The 19,158-nt window shown below is 42.1% G+C and overlaps 1 protein-coding gene across 2 annotated transcripts in view; it reads left to right on the forward strand.

The window, feature by feature from the left end:
* The window catches only part of AMOTL1 (angiomotin like 1), a 100,982-nt gene extending 81,824 nt beyond the window's left edge, over window positions 1-19,158 (forward strand). For both annotated transcript variants that reach the window (XM_070749646.1, XM_070749645.1), the window contains 7 exons: window positions 612-757; window positions 6,966-7,115; window positions 8,768-8,958; window positions 10,042-10,167; window positions 11,057-11,283; window positions 16,507-16,779; window positions 18,616-19,158. In XM_070749646.1, coding sequence (XP_070605747.1) covers window positions 612-757; window positions 6,966-7,115; window positions 8,768-8,958; window positions 10,042-10,167; window positions 11,057-11,283; window positions 16,507-16,779; window positions 18,616-18,725 — 1,223 coding nt within the window. In that variant the 3' untranslated portion in view covers window positions 18,726-19,158. The remainder of the gene's footprint in view (window positions 1-611; window positions 758-6,965; window positions 7,116-8,767; window positions 8,959-10,041; window positions 10,168-11,056; window positions 11,284-16,506; window positions 16,780-18,615) is intronic.

The raw sequence follows: 19,158 nt of genomic DNA on the forward strand, positions 1-19,158 counted from the left end.
GATGGCAGAGGTGGGTTTTAAGGATTTTGCGAAAGGCAAGGAGGGTGGGGGCAATCCTAATCTCTGGGGCGAGTTCATTCCAGAGGGTCGGGGCTGCCACAGAGAAGGCTCTCCCCTTGAGCCCCACCAGACGACATTGTTTCGTCAACGGGACCCAGAGAAGGCCAACTCTGTGGGACCTAACCGGTCGCTGGGATTCGTGCGGCAGAAGGCGGTCCCAGAAATGTAATGTAATGTAATGTAATGTAATGTAATGTAATGTAATGTTATAATATAATATAATATAATATAATATAATATAATATAATATAATATAATATAATATAATATAATATAATATAATATAATATAATATAATATTTATTTATTTATTATTTATTATTTGGATTTGTATGCCGCCCCTCTCCGAAGACTATAATATATAATATAATATAATATAATATAATACTGTAATGGATACCAACAGTTGCTTTGCAACATGGAGCATACAAGCTAGGAGAATTGTCTATAAATATCCCAAGAGTCCTGGAAACTAATTTGGGTTCTGCAAAACCTAGAATCTTAGTGGTTTTTTTCTGAAGGATTTGGCCTTGATCTTGTCGCCCTTCTAGACAAAGAATACTTGAAGGAGAAGGAGAAGCTAGAAATGGATTTGACAGCTTTGCGCCTGACCAATGAAGAGCATCGAAGGCACATTGAGATCCTGGACCAGGCTCTGAACAGCGCTCAAGCCAAAGTCATCAAACTAGAAGCAGAGGTGAGAGGTTAAATTATCTCCCATAAACAGACACTTGTTTTCTTTTCCTGGGATTGGTGTGGGTGGAAAAATTCTCCTGTTGGTGCTAAGGATGATGCATTGCCTTCCAATCCAAACATCAGCATTGAAGGAGATATTTGTCTTAGGACACAGCAACACTTCTGTGCTGCCTGGAATATTTTTGACTACAGAGTCTCGGAGGCTTTAATCATGCTTCTCAAAAATCGTTTCTCAAATTCCTTCGTTGTTTTGATTGATTGTCCTTCAGGTTGGCCTTTTTCTGCATCGTTCGGAGTTTGTTCGTTTTGAGATACAGTAATTGGACTGTGCACAATTTTTTAAGAATGTGCCATTGGGCTTAGTCCTATCTTCCCGTCTGCAAGCGTATCTCCTCAGCATTTTATTATTGTGGCTACAATAACTCAAAACATAAAGGAAGCCAGGCACCTCCAATTGAAACATTTAAATATGTTAAAGGGTTAAATAAGGTCCAGGAGGGAAGTGTTTTTAATAGGAAAGTGAACACAAGAACAAGGGGACACAATCTGAAGTTAGTTGGGGGAAAGATCAAAAGCAACGTGAGAAAATATTATTTTACTGAAAGAGTAGTAGATCCTTGGAACAAACTTCCAGCAGACGTGGTTGGTAAATTCACAGTAACTGAATTTAAACATGCCTGGGATAAACATATATCCATCCTAAGATAAAATCCCAGCGACCGGTTAGGTCCCACAGAGTTGGTCTTCTCCGGGTCCCGTCAACTAAACAATGTCGTTTGGTGGGACCCAGGAGAAGAGCCTTCTCTGTGGCGGCCCCGACCCTCTGGAACCAGCTCCCCCCAGATATCAGAGTTGCCCCCACCCTCCTTGCCTTTTGCAAGCTCCTTAAAACCCACCTCTGTCGTCAGGCATGGGGGAATTGAAATTTTCCCTTCCCCCTAGGCTTATAGAATTTATACATGGTATGCTTGTATGTATGATTGGTTCTTTAAATTGGGGTTTTTTAGATTATTTTTAATATTAGATTTTTTCACTTTGTCTTTTTTATTGTTGTTAGCCGCCCCAAGTCTTCAGAGAGGGGCGGCATACAAATCTAATAAATACAAATACAAATACAAAAATACAGAAAATAGTATAAGGGCAGACTAGATGGACCATGAGGTCTTTTTCTGCCGTCAATCTTCTATGTTTCTAATCCAGAAAGTATGAAGAGCATCTGTTGGTTAATTTCCACACCGTATTAATACAAAATAATAACCCAAATACAAAATAATAATCCAATACAAAAGTAATCCAAGTCATACAACAAAAATAATTAAAATACATTAAAAACAATAACATATATTAAAAGTAAAAGTCTGTGAGAGTCAAATCCAATTTATTAGCAGTACAGTGTATGCTTCAGACTACACTACTAGATGCCCAGGCAAAACCAAATCTTCAGATTCTCCCCGAAGGCCAGAAGATGACAAATTACAAATGATGAGGCAGCCTCAAGGCAGAAAAGGCTCTCTTGCTGGGTCCTCTTGAGGTGATGTTTCCTTAATAAACGGTACCGGTACCATGCTTTCAATGCCTGATGGAATGGGGAGTGGTAAGTAATTTACTGCCCATTTTGTTTCAAATGATTCTGGGTGGCTAATAGCAAATAAGCATTACAATGCATTAAAGACTCAAACTCAACCCTGATAAGACGGAGTGGCTTGGGTTTTGCCTCCCAAGGACAATTCCATCTGTCTGTCCATCACCTGGGGGGGGAATTATTGACCCCCTCGGAGAGGGTCCGCAACTTGGGCGTCCTCCTCGATCCACAGCTCACATTAGAGAACCATCTTTCAGCTGTGGCGAGGGGGGCGTTTGCCCAAGTTTGCCTGGTGCACCAGTTGCGGCCCTATTTGGACCGGGAGTCACTGCTCACAGTCACTCACGGCCTCATCACCTCGAGGCTCGACTACTATATTGCTCTCTACATGGGGCTACCTTTGAAAAGTGTTCAGAAACTTCAGATCGTGCAGAATGCAGCTGCGAGAGCAATCATGGGCTTTCCCAAAAATGCCCATGTAACACCAACACTCCGCAGTCTGCATTGGTTGCCGATCAGTTTCCAGTCACAATTCAAAGTGTTGGTCATCACCTATAAAGCCCTTCATGGCACCGGACCAGGGTATCTACGAGACCGCCTTCTGCCGCACAAATCCCAGCGACCGGTTAAGTCCCACAGAGTGGGCCTTCTCCGGGTCCCGTCAACAAAACAATGTCGTTTGGCGGGGCCCAGGGGAAAAGGCTTCTCTGTGGTGGCCCCAGCCCTCTGGAACCAACTCCCCCTGGAGATTACAATTGCGTCCACCCTCCTCGCCTTTCGTAAGCTCCTTAAAACCCACCTCTGCCGTCAGGCATGGGGGAACTGAGATGTTCTTTCCCCTAGGCCTTTACAATTCATACATGGTATGTTTGTATGTATGGATGTTTGGTTTTACAATAAGGGTTTTTTAGTTGTTTTAGTATTGGATTTACATGCTATTTTTTAATTACTGTTGTTAGCCGCCCCGAGTCATACAAATCCAATAAATAAATAAATAAAATAAAATATTTGGATATTAAATGACAGAACATCTATAAATATATATAAATATATATTTAATATATTATATTAATATATTAATATAATAAATATATATTCAATAAACAGAACATATAAATAAAAATTTAAATGTTTGTTTGTTCAAAATCTTAAATCTCCAAAAGTTCTTTACCAATTGTTTTCAAATTTTAATAATATTGCATTCAAATACGTGTGTGTTTTTATATACCTGTGTTATATAGATATCACACCTTTGACAGGTAAAAACGTGCAGATGCTTAAAACAGGACCTTCTTCACAGATTGCTTTGAAATGTTGACACAACATTGCATTCAAATGCGCATGTGCAGTTTAGATCTAAACACGGATTGCTTCTAGCATGGACAATTATATGTCAATGTTAAATCATAACATGGACATTTTATTATTTATTTATTTGTTTGTTTGCTTGTTTGTCAAATAAGTATAGAAATATATTTTGTATTAACATAAGTAGAAAGTAGTGATAGAAAAGATTTAAAAAGACAGTAGGACAGGGATGGTAGGCACAATGGTGCGCTTATGCACACCACTTACAGACCTCTTAGAAAAGGGGAGAGGTCGAGTGTAGATAGTGTAAGGTTGAAGATTTTGAGGTTAGAGGAAGAACCAACAGTCAGGTAGTGAATTCCAGGCGTTGAGCACTCTATTCCTGAAATCGTATTTTCTGCAGGCTACTTTGGAGCAATTTACATTTAGTTTGTATCTATTACATCCTCTTGTGTTGTTGTTGTTAAAGGTGAAGTAGTCACTAACAGGGAGGACGTTATGATGTATGATTTTATGAACAACAGTTAAATCATTTCGGAGGCGACATAGTTGTAAATTGTCTAAACGTAGTACAGTGGTACCAATACTTACGAACTTAATTCATTCCCTTCTTAAGTAGAAAAGTTTGTAAGAAGTACTTTTTCCCATAGGAACCAATGTAAAAGCAAATAATGTGTGCGATTGGGGAAACCACAGGGAGGATGGAGGCCTGTTTCCTCCCAGGAGATTCCTAGAGAGGCCCCATGGAGGCTTCTCCCCGCCTTTTCCGGCTGTTTCCTCCCAGGAGATTCCTAGAGAGGCCCCACGGAGGCTTCTCCCTGCCTTTTCCGGTTACAGTTTCGGAGGCTCGAATTTGTCAGTTCTTGAGAAGAGGCAAAAAAAATCTTGAACACCCAGTTCTTATCTAGAAAAGTTCGTAAGTAGAGGTGTTCTTAGGTAGAGGCACCATTTTATTTGAAGTCTGGAGGAGTAAGGTAGTTTGTTAATCTGGATCATAATTTCGCGTGTTTTGACAAGCTGTCCCTTAGTATTAACACTATGGAGTTTTTGGTGGGCTCTGAGCTTTGTGGTTTGCATGCAGACTTTTCGTTACCTAACTAGGTAACATTATCACCCTACTGAAGCAACCAGCCAGGATCAGAAAACACCAAGGACTCCACAGTTCAGCTACATACATTTGCTTCAATTGGTGGCCCTAATGGTGTTTTAAATATGTTCTGTGTCATTATGCGACATGTAAGGTATTTTAGCTATTGGCTTGATTCCCAAATTGCTAAGAAAGTTGGAGTTTGTTCCACTAGAACTAGTTTCCTAGTGGCTAGAGTTATTTGAGATCCTCAAAGTAGGCTGGGATTTTATACTATCACACATGGTTTGCCGAACGGATAACGGATAATCCATAAACTATGTTCAGAATTTAGCCCAGCAGCTGTTTAACAGACAGTAACAACTACATCTAAACATGCTTTACAGTTAGGCAGGGAAATACCCTTATCTAGGTTTCCATTATTTCAGAAATTACACACAACAGTCGTTTTAATTTGCTTCCCTGCTGCAGCAGGAGATCAAAGGGATCTTTCACAAAGATTGAGAGAGTTAGAAAGTTAGAAAAAGTTATAAAGGAGCACCACACTTCCACCGCCCTTTGATGAATGTACAGAGACTAAATTTCAGACGCTAACGGGGTGCTGTTGCTATTCCAGCAGAACCATGGTTTATATGAGCCTCAGTGACTTGAAAATGCAGAATGAACAATAAACAAACCATATTGTAATTTGTGAACCATTTCCAAGATCTCCAAGCTATTTTGAACCAAAAGCCAATTTTTCCTCTCTTTTTCCTGCGTACACATGCAGTCTTGTATAAACATATAATCGCTGTTCTCAACCTCAGTATATTTTTTCCCAGTAAAATATTTTTTCCCCCTGCTGCTCTTATTTCCCCCTGCTGCTTCTCAATTATTTTCTGCTATCCCCCCCCCAGGAAGAAGTAAACATTTTGCAGCCCCTCAACTCTCTGCTGCTATTGTAAATACAGTGTTCCCTTGATTTTCGCGGGTTCGAACTTTGCGAATAGCCTATACCACAGTTTTTCAAAAAATATTAATTAAAAAATACTTCGCGGTTTTTTTCCTATACCACATTTCCCCCCACCCAATGACGTCATATGTCATCGCCAAACTAATAATTTTTGCAAATAAATAACAAAAATAATAATTATTGTTAATAAATAATTTTGTTTATAAATATCAGGATCACTCAGTGCCTTATTCAATGGTGAGTACCAGTAATAATGGTGAGTAAATGGTTGTTAAGGGAATGGGAAATGGTAATTTAGGGGTTTAAAGTGTTAAGAGAAGGCTTGCAATACTGTCCATAGCCAAAAATGGTGTATTTACTTCTGCATCTCTACTTCACGGAAATTCGACTTTCGCAGGCGGTCTCGGAACGCATCCCCTGTGGAAATCGAGGGAACACTGTAGTTCCCAAATGGCTCCCTATCGCAAGATGCATGTCCTGTACTGAAAGAGCAGTAGATGCGCTGGAACAAACTTCCAGCAGACGTGGTTGGTAAATCCACAGTAACTGAATTTAAACATGCCTGGGATAAACATATATCCATCCTAAGATAAAATACAGGAAATAGCATAAGGGCAGACTAGATGGACCATGAGGTCTTTTTCTGCTGTCAATCTTTCTATGTTTCTATGTTTCCTACTTGACACCAGTCCGTTGTAAAAGAAAACGTCTTGTGAGTTCAACCAAACTTCGCAAACCCACAAGACGTTTTCTTTTAGAATGGGCTGCCCTGGACACAACGCTGAGGAACACAACGGAGGTACCAGTACAAGTGTCGGGTAGGACACATGTCTCGTGGTCGCAGGTTGGGTGGGGTGGGCCACGAAACGTGTGTCCTACCTAGGGGTGGGCTACTGCCCGGACGGGGTGAGGGGAACACAATGGGGTAGCGAAAATGGAGCTCCACCCCAGAGCACCCAATTTGCACTGAAAGATGTTGAAAGAAAATGCATAATCCATGGCCATAGTGTGGTAGTAAAAGTTTTGGTAGCCCTTCACTGGTTACCAGTACAAGTGTCAGGTAGGACGCGCACCCTACTCCCTGCGGCAAAAAAAGAGCATGTTTTTCGGGGCCATGCACCCCCTGTGGCATCACTCCATGCCTCCCCACTATTTGAGAAGCACTGCTTTATAGGCAGACTTATTCCCATTGGGCATATTGAGGTGCGCTTCTTGTATTGGACTGGAGGTCAGACAAAAGTGGCTTCCCGATCCCTGAGTTTCTGTGGTTCTGCCTTCAGCTGCGGAAGAAGCAAGCGCATGTCGAGAAGGTCGAGAAACTCCAGCAGGCCTTGACTCAACTTCAGGCAGCCTATGAGAAGCGAGAGCAGATGGAGCATCGGTTGCGCACCAGGTTGGAAAGAGAGTTGGAATCTCTGAGGCTGCAACAGGTGAGCAATTGAAAGCGGAACTTTGGTCCTCTGCTACCAGTACACCCATACCAGGCCCAACCTTTGTCATGAACTGTTTTTATTGTGTTGTGAGCCGCCCCGAGTCTACGGAAAGGGGCGACATACAAATCTGATAAATAATAATAATAATAATAATAATAATAATAATAATAATAATAATAACAACCAATAGCAATTCACACTGCCCTACTGGGTCCCACAACCTCCTTCCCCCTAACAGTGGTTTTCTTTCTTTCTTTCTTTCTTTCTTTCTTTCTTTCTTTCTTTCTTTCTTTCTTCTATCTATCTACCTACCTACCTACCTACCTACCTACCTACCTATCATCTATCTCTCATCTCTCATCTATCTTTCACCCACCCACCCATAATACCCATAGTCATTTGGTCTTGTTTGGGTTGAGCTTGAGCCTGTGGGCTCCCAACCTTTCTAATGCCACGACCCCTTAATCCAGTTCCTCCTGTTGTGGTGACCCCCAACCATAAGTCTAGTGTCAATTCTCCCAACAGAGCTTTAAGCTGATTGGCAGGAAGGTCAGAGGGACAACCCCACTGTAAACGCCTCATTGGTCGGATTCTAAAAATATATTCTAAGGCGCCAGAATAGAAGCTTTAGTTCCTAACATCTTGTCTTTTCCCATGGTCTTAAGCGATCCCTGTGAAACAGTCGTTCAACCCCCAAAGGGGTCCCGACCCCCAGGTTGAGAACCCCTGCCCTATCACACCTCAGTCTACTTATCTTTCCTAAAGAAGAGCTTCGGGTAGGAGAACTGGCTCACCTCCATTCAGCCTTCCTATATGGTGGCCATTTTGTGCTCTCCCGGAAGCGGGTGCCATTTTGGGAATGGACACAATTTTCATCTTGAAAGAATTGTGTCTGCTTCCCAAATGGTACTCATTTCTGGGACGGCACCATGCAGCCTCTGTGAAGGAAGGCCTTCCCCAAAAAACGTTTTTGAGGTCCACTTCAGTGACTGTTGTGTAATGGTGGGAGTAGGCCTTAAGGATTTGGGACTCAGTAGGGTGGAGAGTGCCTCAGGGGGTTGAGGCTCCATTATGGTCCCTCAAGAATTACCTGTATCAAATTTTTGGTGTCTCTTTTTTTGTTGTAATATGGAAGTGATTTACTATTGTTTTCTTTTAGGACTTTTTTTTTCAATTGCCCGTTAAATGTATATTATAAATCCTTTAAAATTATGGTCAACTAAGCAAACAGACCATCTTTTGCTAAATTCAACCCATTGATTCCTACTGAAATACAAATTCACAGTAACGATAAACAATATAACCCAGAAAAAGAAACACAAAGCGATATAAACCACGTAACTTATAAAGCGTAGTTTACAATAAACTTAGAAAACGAAATAGAATAAAACATAGATAGGCTTTAAGGAACAAGCCCAGCAGAATAGCTGGCATATATGTTAATTGTTAGGTGCTTAAGTTCTAATACCAAAGTAACTTACATAGTATATAGTTGTATATTTTTGTATGTTATGTTCTTGTTTGTATACTTTTTTTTTTTGGTCTCTGTTTTTGTTGTTTTAAATGTAAATATTCAATAAAGATATTTAAATAAAAATAAAAATAAATGCATATTAAAGATGGTTGAAGGGCATCTTCCTTTATTCCAGAAACAAGGGAATTACCAAGCAGCCCCTGTGCCCGAGTATAATGTCCCGGCCTTAATGGAGTTAGTGCGGGAGAAGGACGAGAGGATCCTGGCTTTAGAAGCTGACATGACCAAGTGGGAGCAGAAGTACCTGGAAGAGAGCACCATCCGGCACTTTGCCATGAATGCTGCAGCCACAGCTGCCACAGAAAAGTAGGATGCGTTGATTTTTAAACTTCATTTAACCCCATTTATAGCGAAGATTGAATCACGGGCTTTTCAGTGTTCCATAGATGTTGGGTGAAACTCAAGAGTTTTTGAGGTCTTTTTAAAGCTCACCATAGATCTCTTGTGAGGCACTGAGTGATTTAGTTATCTCATGTGATTAAGGAGATACCAAACATATCTTCCTTCCTTCCCTACTTCCTCCTTCTTTCCCTTCTTTCCTTCTCCCCCCCTTCCTTCCTTCACTCACTCACTCACTCACTACTGTCTTCCTTTCCCCCCTACCTTACCTTCTTTCTTCCTCTCCTCTCTTCTCCTCTCCCCTCTCTAATTCCTTTCTTCAATCACTTACTACTTTCTTCCTTTTTTCCCTTCTCTTCTTCCTCTCCTCTCCCCTCTCCTTCCTTCCTTCACTCACTCACTCACTCACTCACTCACTCACTCACTCACTCACTACTTTCTTCCTTTCCCCCCTTACCTTATCTTCTTTCTTCCTCTCCTCTCTTCTCCTCTCCCCTCTCTTCTTCCTTCCTTCCTTCCTTCACTCACTACTTTCTTCCTTTTTTCCCTTCCCTTCTTTCTTCCTTTCCTCTTTCTCCTCTCTTCTCTCCCCTTCCTTCCTTCACTTCTTTCTTCTTCTTCTTCTTTCCCTTCCCTTCTTTCCTCTCCCCTTCCCTTCCCTTCTTTCCTTCCTTTACTCACTCAGTCACCCACTCATTCACTACTTTCTTTTTTACCTTCCCTTCTTTCTTCCTCTCCTCTCCCTTCTCCCTTCCTTCACTACTTTCTTCTTCTTTCTCTTCCGTTCTTTCCTTCCTTCCTTCCTTCCCTCTCCTCTCCTCTCCTCTCTCCTTCCTTCCTTCCTTCCTTCCTTCCTTCACTCACTCACTCACTCACTCACTCACTCCTTTCTTCCTTATGAAAGGCATTCTGTTTTGAGAGACAATAAAACTGTTGTGCCTAGAAATTTCCCGAGTAGAGAAGCAGATGATTAGATCAATGAAAAGAAGGTTCCTGTATTTCGATCAGGGGTGTTAAAATCTTTTTGGGGTTTTTTTCCCCTGTTGCCAGAGATACTTCGGCCACCAACCACTCCCGCAGTGGCAGCTACAGCGAGAGTTCCCTGGAAGTCCGCATATGGCAAGAAGAACAGGATAAGATGCAAAAGAACCAGAAATGTCAGGACATGGAATACACGTAAGCGACAGCTGTGAAATAGCCGCCATGGGATTTGAATGAAGATACGCAGTGCTGAGGGTCCTAGCTGTGCTTAATAAGAATGTTCTTTTTGGGGGGCTATATACCGTTTTTTTCGGAGTATAAGACGTATAAAATGTACCTTAACTTTGAGGGAGGAAAATAGGGGAAAGAATCTGCTTACCAGGTATTCATCTGGCTAGCGTCCTTGGTCTGGTCAGCTTCAGCACATTATTTTATCCCCTGGTTAGGGCTTTGGAAAAAAAAATTATTCAGAGAGAGTAACAATGAAAGAGCTTGCAAGCCAATAAGAGCTGGGCACATCATTAGCACCTGGAAATAAACATTCAGACAAGTAGAGCAATGGAAAAAACCCTGCAAAGACTTGTGGCTTGGAAAACATTCTTGGGAAAGAGTAACAATGAAAGAGCTTGTAAGCAGGTAAGAACTGGGAACATTGAAAGCACCTGGTTAGGGCTGGAAAGAAAGATTTGGAGCAAGTTAGACCAATTTAAAAAAACCCTACGAAGACAGGGTTTGGAAAACATTCTTTGCAGAGAGTAACAATGAAAGAGCTTGCAAGCTGGTAAGAGCTGGGAATATTGTTAGCACCTGGTTAGGGCTGGAAAGAAATTTACTCAGAGCAAGTTAGAGAAATGAAAAGGGCCTCCGTTTTCGCCCTCCCAGAGACTTGAGAAAAGCCTCGGGAGCCCAAGGAAGATACAAACTCCCTCCCCCCCCCAATCATGGCACAGGAGGACAAATAGGCCACACCCACCCCACCCACGCCCACCCAGCAACTGGGCAGAGAACCCCTTGCTAAAAGATTTTGCAGCCCACTCCTGTTACCTCCACATTTACCAGTGCCCAAAATTGTTACCGTTACTAGAATCAAGAACCTGTATGCAAAAATCATTGAGAAAGATGCCATGATCAAGGTCCTTCAGCAGCGATCCAGGAAAGATACCAGCAAAGGGGATTCTGCAAGTTTGCGACCTGCTCAGTCGGTGCCATCGATCGCCGCGGCTACAGGGACACACTCCCGTCAGACCTCCCTTAACCACATTCAGGGCGTTGAGGAGAAGAAAGAAGAGAAGTCTTGGAAAGGGAGCATTGGTGAGCTTTGGTTTCATTATTTTATTTTATTTAATTACAGTGGTACCTCTACCTAAAAATGCCTCTACTTACGAACTTTTCTAGATAAGAACTGGGTGTTCAAGATTTTTTTGCCTCTTCTCAAGAACCATTTTCCACTTACTGTACAAACCCGAGCCTCCGAAACTGTAACCGGAAAAGGCAGGGAGCAGCCTCCGTGGGGCATCTCTAGGAATCTCCTGGGAGGAAAGAGAATCAGAAAAGGCAGGGAGAAGCCTCCGTGGGGCCTCTCTGGGAATCTCCTGGGAGGAAAGAGGGTCGGAAAAGGCAGGGAGAAGCCTCCGTGGGGCCTCTCTGGGAATCTCTGGGAGGAAAGAGGGTTGGAAAAGGCAGGGAGAAGCCTCTCTGAGAATCTCCTGGGAGGAAACAAGGCCGGAAAAGGCAGGGAGAAGCCTCTGTGAGGCCTCTAGAAATCTCCTGGGAGGAAACAAGGCCTCCACCTCCCTGTGGTTTCCCCAATCGCACACATTAGTTACTGACGTGTATGTGCGCGTGATAATTAGCAGGCCTTCATGCATGTGACTATGCCAGAAATCGGAAGTTCAGCCTGCCAGCTGGTATGTGCACCAGTAACCGGAACACTAGCTGGCACCAGAAACTACAGACTACAAAGCATATGATCCAAATTTTATTTAACTTTTGGACTCTGTTGTCCCCACTGTTGTCTAAGCCTCAGGTCTCTTTATATCCGGACTAACTCTTTGAAACTTCTTTTCGGTTCTCAATACAAAGCTAACGCTTCCCTCGGGTTTAACTTACTTCTGCCACATGGACAATTTTCCCCTTCTTCATAAATTACTGCTGGAAGCATTCCAATTGCTTTATTCCCAGAGCAGCCAAAATGTTTGTGAACTGTCAGCCCTGTCACATCATTTCAGCCAGTTTGCATCACTGCCATGAGCATAATGTGGTCGGAAAAGATGATCTGGCCCCTTCCCAACCTTTTAGAAGGAGCCAGCGAGTTTCAGAAACATCAGCATATTTAACTGGGATTGGTTGTGAGAAATATATCTTAACAAAGACAGTAATGGATGATGTCCGGATATATATGCAGAGCTACACAAGAGGACTAGATAAGATACCAGAATATAATTTAGCAATTAGGGAACCAGATAAATGATGAAGAGACGTTTGTAAAAAACAATCGTTTTACTCTTCAGTGCAAAATATCTTCCGTTTCAGTCTTCTATATACAGGAACTTTGCTTTAGCCATTATTCAACTTACTTACAAGTAGATAGTAAACCAATCCAGGTTAGTAGGAGATACTAAACCAATCCAGATTTCTTTGTATCACTGCTACTATTCTAGTCAATATTGAACTCATGCTCATACTGCTCCAGCCAGCCAGCTAACAACCACCACCATCAACAGCAAACAACAGCAGACAGAAGGTACAATCATGGTGAAGTTGATTTGCACCTTATAATGCTCTGGCCCAATCAGGTTGCAGCTCACAGCCTATGACTCAGCATTAGCTTGCTCTCATTCTACCTTTTACATTATTATTATTATTATTATTATTATTATTATTATTTATTAAATTTGTATGCCGCCCCTCTCCGTAGACTCATAGACTTTTGCTTATATGGGTAATACAATAAAATATCACCCAGGATTGCTAATGATGATAGGCAACCTATATATATGCTACTTATTGTATTTGTTTAGTGTTGTTTATAGGGGTTTACATAAAAACAGATTGAAAACATTTTTAATTTTTTTTCAAGAGGCCACTGGACTTTCTGGGGGTTTTTTTCTTTGAAGACTTTTTGCTTCTCATCCAAGAAGCTTTTTCAGTTCTGAGAGTTGAAGCTTCTTGGACTTCCGACTCTCTCTCTTATAGTAAAGTAAGGCATTAACATCAAATCACAGCTTTTTGCTTTTCCATAATAGCATGAAACATAGAAACATAGAAGACTGACGGCAGAAAAAGACCCCATGGTCCATCTAGTCTGAACAAGTTGTTTCTATAAAGATTTATTTATTTATTTATTTGTTTGTTTGTTAGTTAGTTAGTTAGTTAGTTAGCTAGTTAGTTGTTAGTTGTGAGTCATTTATCTATCTATCAATCAAGCAATTATAGGATGGTAATTTGTACAAATTAAACATTGGATAAGTAATGATAAGAAGTATTGATAGAAGACAAAAGAACATTAGGACAGGGACGGTAGCACAATAGTGCGCTTATGCACGCCCCTTACAGACCTCTTAGAAAGGGGGAGAGGTCAATTGTAGACAGTCTAAGGTTAAAGGCGTCTAAGGGCGTCCTCCTCGATCCACAGCTCACATTAGAAAAACATCCTTCAGCTGTGGCGAGGGGGATGTTTGCCCAGGTTCGCCTGGTACACCAGTTGCGGCCCTATCTGGATCGGGACTCACTGCTCACAGTCACTCATGCCCTCATCACCTCGAGGCTCGACTACTGTAATGCTCTCTACATGGGGCTACCTTTGAAGAATGTTCGGAAACTTCAGATCATGCAGAATGCAGCTGCGAGAGCAATCATGGGCTTCCCTAGGTATGCCCATGTTACACCAACACTCCGCAGTCTGCACTGGTTGCCGATCAGTTTCCGGTCACAATTCAAAGTGTTGGTTATGACCTATAAAGCCCTACATGGCATCGGACCAGAATATCTCCGGGACCGCCTTCTGCCGCACGAATCCCAGCGACCGGTTAGGTCCGACAGAGTTGGCCTTCTCCAGGTTCCGTCGACTAAACAATGTTGTCTGGCGGGACCCAGGGGAAGAGCCTTCTCTGTGGTGGCTCCGACCCTCTGGAACCAGCTCCCCCCAGAGATTAGGATTGCCCCCACCCTCCTTGCCTTTTGGAAACTCCTTAAAACCCACCTCTGCCGTCAGGCATGGGGGAATTGAAACATCTCCCCCTTGCCCATGTAGTTTCTGTGTATGATTCGACTGTGTGCTTGTTTTTTATATATTGGGGTTTCTTTTGGATTTTTTAATCTAAAACTGTAATTTAGATTGCTAAATATTAGATTTGTTACTATGTATTGTTTTTTACCATTGTTGTGAGCCGCCCCGAGTCTACGGAGAGGGGCGCATATAAATCCAATAAATCTAATCTAATCTAATCTAATCTAAAGGTTTTGGGGTTAGGAGTAGAAACCACAGTAGAAGTCATATTTTTTGCAGTCTAGATTGGAGTGGTTGACATTTAGTTTAAATCTATTACGTGCTTGTGTCAATCGAATCTGTAAAACCCAAGGTCATAGTTTCATTCTTTTCCACATCAAGCAGCAAGTTCAGAGGTGGTTTCCAGATAGAAACAAAAGTACTTGTGGTCTTCTCTTTAATCAGAGTGGTCCGTTTTGCCATTTCAGTCAACTCCACCAACTTCTGCATCCATTGCCCCATGATAGGTATTGAAGTGTCAAGTGATTCTTTTTCTCTCTCCCCCATCTCTCCCTTCCTCCTCCTCCTCTCATTGCTCTTCTATTTACTTTTGTATTTTATAATACTGTAGAACTTAATTTAAAAATGCTGAAGAGGCTTCTTGGATGAAAGGTGAAACATCTTCAAAGAAAACCGAGAAAGTTCTGTTGCCTCTTGAAAAAATAGCACCTAGTTTGGGACAACCTAGATCAGTGTTTCCCAACCTTGGCAACTTGAAGATATCTGGACTTCAACTCCCAGAATTCCCCAGCCAGCATTCCCTGGCTGGAGAATTCTGGGAGTTGAAGTCCAAATATCTTCAAGTTGCCAAGGTTGGGAAACACTGACTGAGAATCTCCATAGGCATTCAATTCCCATTTTGTTCCTTTTCCAATGGATATGAATTGGAATAACCAGCAGAGTGTTGTCTATAAGAAGATTAACAATCTATTTCTATCCTGGTTTACCAATCCGCTAAAAAGCCAAGATCGGGAAGCCAACTAAATCCCAAGCTCCAAATTCAAGTTTGTGAGAGTAGCAGCAATTGTCCAGGTTTAGACAATTAAGTTTCTATGGCAGACTAGATCTTGGGCAGTGAAGAGCTACAACATTTTTTGCTACCACACTGTGAGCATGGCTTATTTTATGGGTGTGGCTTGCAGGCCATGTGATCAGGTGGGAGTGGCTTGAAGGTCATGTGGCTTAAAGGTCATATGACTGGCTTAAAGGTGGCCAACTCACGTCAAGGGTTAGGGTGCCTGGCCTCTCCTCGCCTCAAAGAGATACTATTTCCCTCTCTATTTACTATTATTGGACATCCAAAATATACTATTTAATTCTATGTATAAATGCCATATGTGTACCTACATATTACACACAGGCACACAAAAATATACATTCTCTGCTATATAAACTGTATGTGCATGTAACATAGAAACATAGAAGTCTGACGGCAGAAAAAGACCTCATGGCCCATCGAGTCTGCCCTTATACTATTTTCTGTATTTTATCTTAGGATGGATATATGTTTATCCCAGGCATGTTTAAATTCAGTTACTGTGGATTTATCTACCACATCTGCTGGAAGTTTGTTCCAAGGATCTACTACTATTCAGTAAAATAATATTTTCTCATGTTGCTCTTGATCTTTCCCCCAACTAACTTCAGATTGTGTCCCCTTGTTCTTGTGTATACTTTCCTATTAAAAACACTTCTCTCCTGGACCTTATTTAACCCTTTAATACATTTAAATGTTTCGATCATGTCCCCCCTTTTCCTTCTGTCCTCCAGACTATACAGATTGAGTTCATTAAGTCTTTCCTGATACGTTTTATGCTTAAGACCTTCCACCATTCTTGTAGCCCGTCTTTGGACCCGTTCAATTTTGTCAATATCTGTATGTACACACACACATGCACAGCTCTTCTAAAATTATACACGTTCAACCTCATTTACTGCCATAGGAAAAACATACCCAGAGCACAGAAGGGATAAAAATCAAAATCAAAATTTTTCTACCGTTTCTGTGTACCTGACCAAACTTTTTCTATTACTACTGTGTACCTGATTGTTCCTGTAGGAGCCCATCACTGATCTTGGGTTCTTGTTTGTGTAATATTGCTTATTATGGGTTGGGAATTTTAGCTTAGAGTTTTGGGTGCTTGTGACCATTTTGTATTGAATGTAGCTTCTTTGCATCAGACACTGCAAAATTTAACTCTTGGTGGAAGCCATGGCAGAAATATAATGAAAAATACCTTTGTGTCCATGTTGTTATTTTATTGAAGGTTTGCTGTTAGGGAAAGATACCTCCGAGCAGCCATCGATCCCTTCGTTGACCATTCCAATGCCTTCTTTGTCCTCTACCATGACTTCATGGCCAGTTACCATCTGCCACGCTAGAACGGGCAGCAAAGACAACAGCACTCAGACAGACAAAGGCACGGAGCTTTTCTGGCCCACTGCAGCTTCTTTTCCGGGTAGAGGGAAACTGAGTCACTGTTCGGTCAGCAGTCCAGCCCTGAGGCACATCGCAAGCAAAAATGCTGGGGAGAAACCAGGTGAGTAGTTCCAATTGCATTGATCCTGAGAACGTGACTGGCAGGATCTAAAAGAGCCGGGTGGCGCGGCAGGTAGAGTGCTGTACTGCAGGCCACTGAAGCTGACTGTAGATCTGCAGGTCAGCGGTTCAAATCTCACCACCAGCTCAAGGTTGACTCAGCCTTCTATCCAAGGTGGGTAAAATGAGGGCCCACATGGTTGGGGGCAATGTGCTGATTTTATAAACCGCTTCGAGAGGGGTGTAAAAGCACTGTAAAGCAGTATTTATTTATTTATTTATTTATTATTTAGATTTGTATGCCGCCCCTCTCCGCAGACTCGGGGCGGCTCACAACAGAATAAAACAATTTATAACAAATCCAAATATAATTTAAGATATTTAAAAAACCCCAGTTTGATTTAAAAAACGCCATTTACTAAACAAACATACATACAAACATACCATGCATAAATTGTATATGCCCGGGGGAGATGTCTCAGTTCCCCCATGCCTGACAACAAAGGTGAGTTTTAAGGAGCTTATGAAAGGCAAGGAGAGTAGGGGCAGTTCTAATCTCTGGGGGGAGTTGGTTCCAGAGGATTGGGGCCGCCACAGAGAAGGCTCTTCTCCTGGGGCCCGCCAACCGACATTGTTTAGTTGACGGGACCCGGAGAAGGCCCACTCTGTGGGACCTAATCGGTCGCTGGGATTCGTGCGGCAGAAGGCGGTCTTGGAGATATTCTGGTCCAGTGCCATAAAGGACTTTAAAGTATATAAGTCTAAGTGCTATTGCTATAGCTTTTGAGAGGGGAGAGGGTTCTGTTGTAAATTTGAAAAGTCGTTAAGTGACCAGCCATAAGTTGAGGACCACCTGGGAAGTAAAATTCAGCTGTAGATGACCTGAAAAATTGCTTATAAGCATTTTAAGTAAGTGAACCAAATGCAAACTTATTGAAAAGTGTACAGATTCAGAAATTATCTATTTTCCATCCATTGATGATTTTCCTCCTGGAAAATTCTCAGATTTTAATTTTTAGAATGATTAATCTCTTACTGGTCTTAGGAGTTAAAGGGGTTCCGTGCTTCTTTAATTTGCTTCCCTGGTGGCACTCCTAAGAACATTTCTTCTATTCCTTTGCACATCGTTGAAACAGAAGCCACATGTGCCAAGAGCTTTACACATCCTGTACGTTTAAGACACGTTTTAAATAGTAATGGCTAAGATCGCCATTGCCTGAAAGAACAGCCCTAAAAGCAGGTAGCAAAAATATGTACCCAATGCAATGACAGCGTAGAAAGAATCCCATGGGAATTGTGTGCATGAGACGTGTCCCAAAGCAGGGAGGAAAAAGTCACTTGTGTATTATTATTATTATTATTATTATTATTATTAATTAGATTTGTATGCCGCCCTTCTCTGTAGACTCGGGGCGGCTCACAGCAATAAACCTAATATTTAAAAATATCTAAAAACCCCTTATTTAAAAAGCAAGACACAAACATACCATGCATAAACTATATAGGCCTGGGGGAGATGTCTCAATTCCCCCATGCCTGACGGCAGAGGTGGGTTTTAAAGAGTTTACGAAAGGCAAGGAGGGTGGGGGCAATCCTAATCTCCGAGGGGAGCTGGTTCCAAAGGGTCGGGGCCGCCACAGAGAAGGCTCTTCCCCTGAGTCCCGCCAGACGACATTGTTTAGTCGACGGGACGCATAGAAGGCCAACTCTTTGGGACCTAACTGGTCGCTGGGATTTGTGTGGCAGAAGGTGGCGGTGTAGATTGACTTCTATACTAAACATGCAATTTGAGCCTAAGACGTGACCCATTCTCTATATTTCCCCCCCCCCCCACTAGAAATCTCTTCCAGCTGTGGGAAGCTCCTGGACAGCAGCAGAAGCAGAGTTAGCCATTTGCTCCACAAGCCTGAATTCCCAGATCCAGATATGATGGAAGTCCTTATTTGAAGCCATGGAGCTTTTCGGGGAAAAGCACCTCTTCACCCTAGAACGAGACAGGATGTGTGTGTTGTTTTCATTGCTATGTTTGAATTAAAAACTCTGGAGATGCCACAAGTTGGACCAAGAAAGTTGGAATCTAGACGAAAACTGGTGAATCTGAAGAGTTGAGAAGCGCAGAAGACTCAGAATGTTGGAGATGGAACATTTGGATGTCTATGTATAGTTAACCATGCTGTGGATTTGGGGTGGGGTGGGGAAAGGCAAGACTTTATAGGAATGAGAGGACGTTTCTATGGAAGATGTGTTTGATGTGTTCTCCAACCACATAACTTGTAACATCATTGGGTGGTATGTTGCCCTCATGGAATTCTTTTGAATTGTATTTGCAATTCTTGGGTGAGGGAGCAGGACTTCCAAATATCATTCTTTTTAGCTGCTA

This window comes from Erythrolamprus reginae, chromosome 4 (assembly GCF_031021105.1).
Source record: "Erythrolamprus reginae isolate rEryReg1 chromosome 4, rEryReg1.hap1, whole genome shotgun sequence".
In the NCBI taxonomy this organism is placed as follows: Eukaryota; Metazoa; Chordata; class Lepidosauria; order Squamata; family Dipsadidae; genus Erythrolamprus; species Erythrolamprus reginae.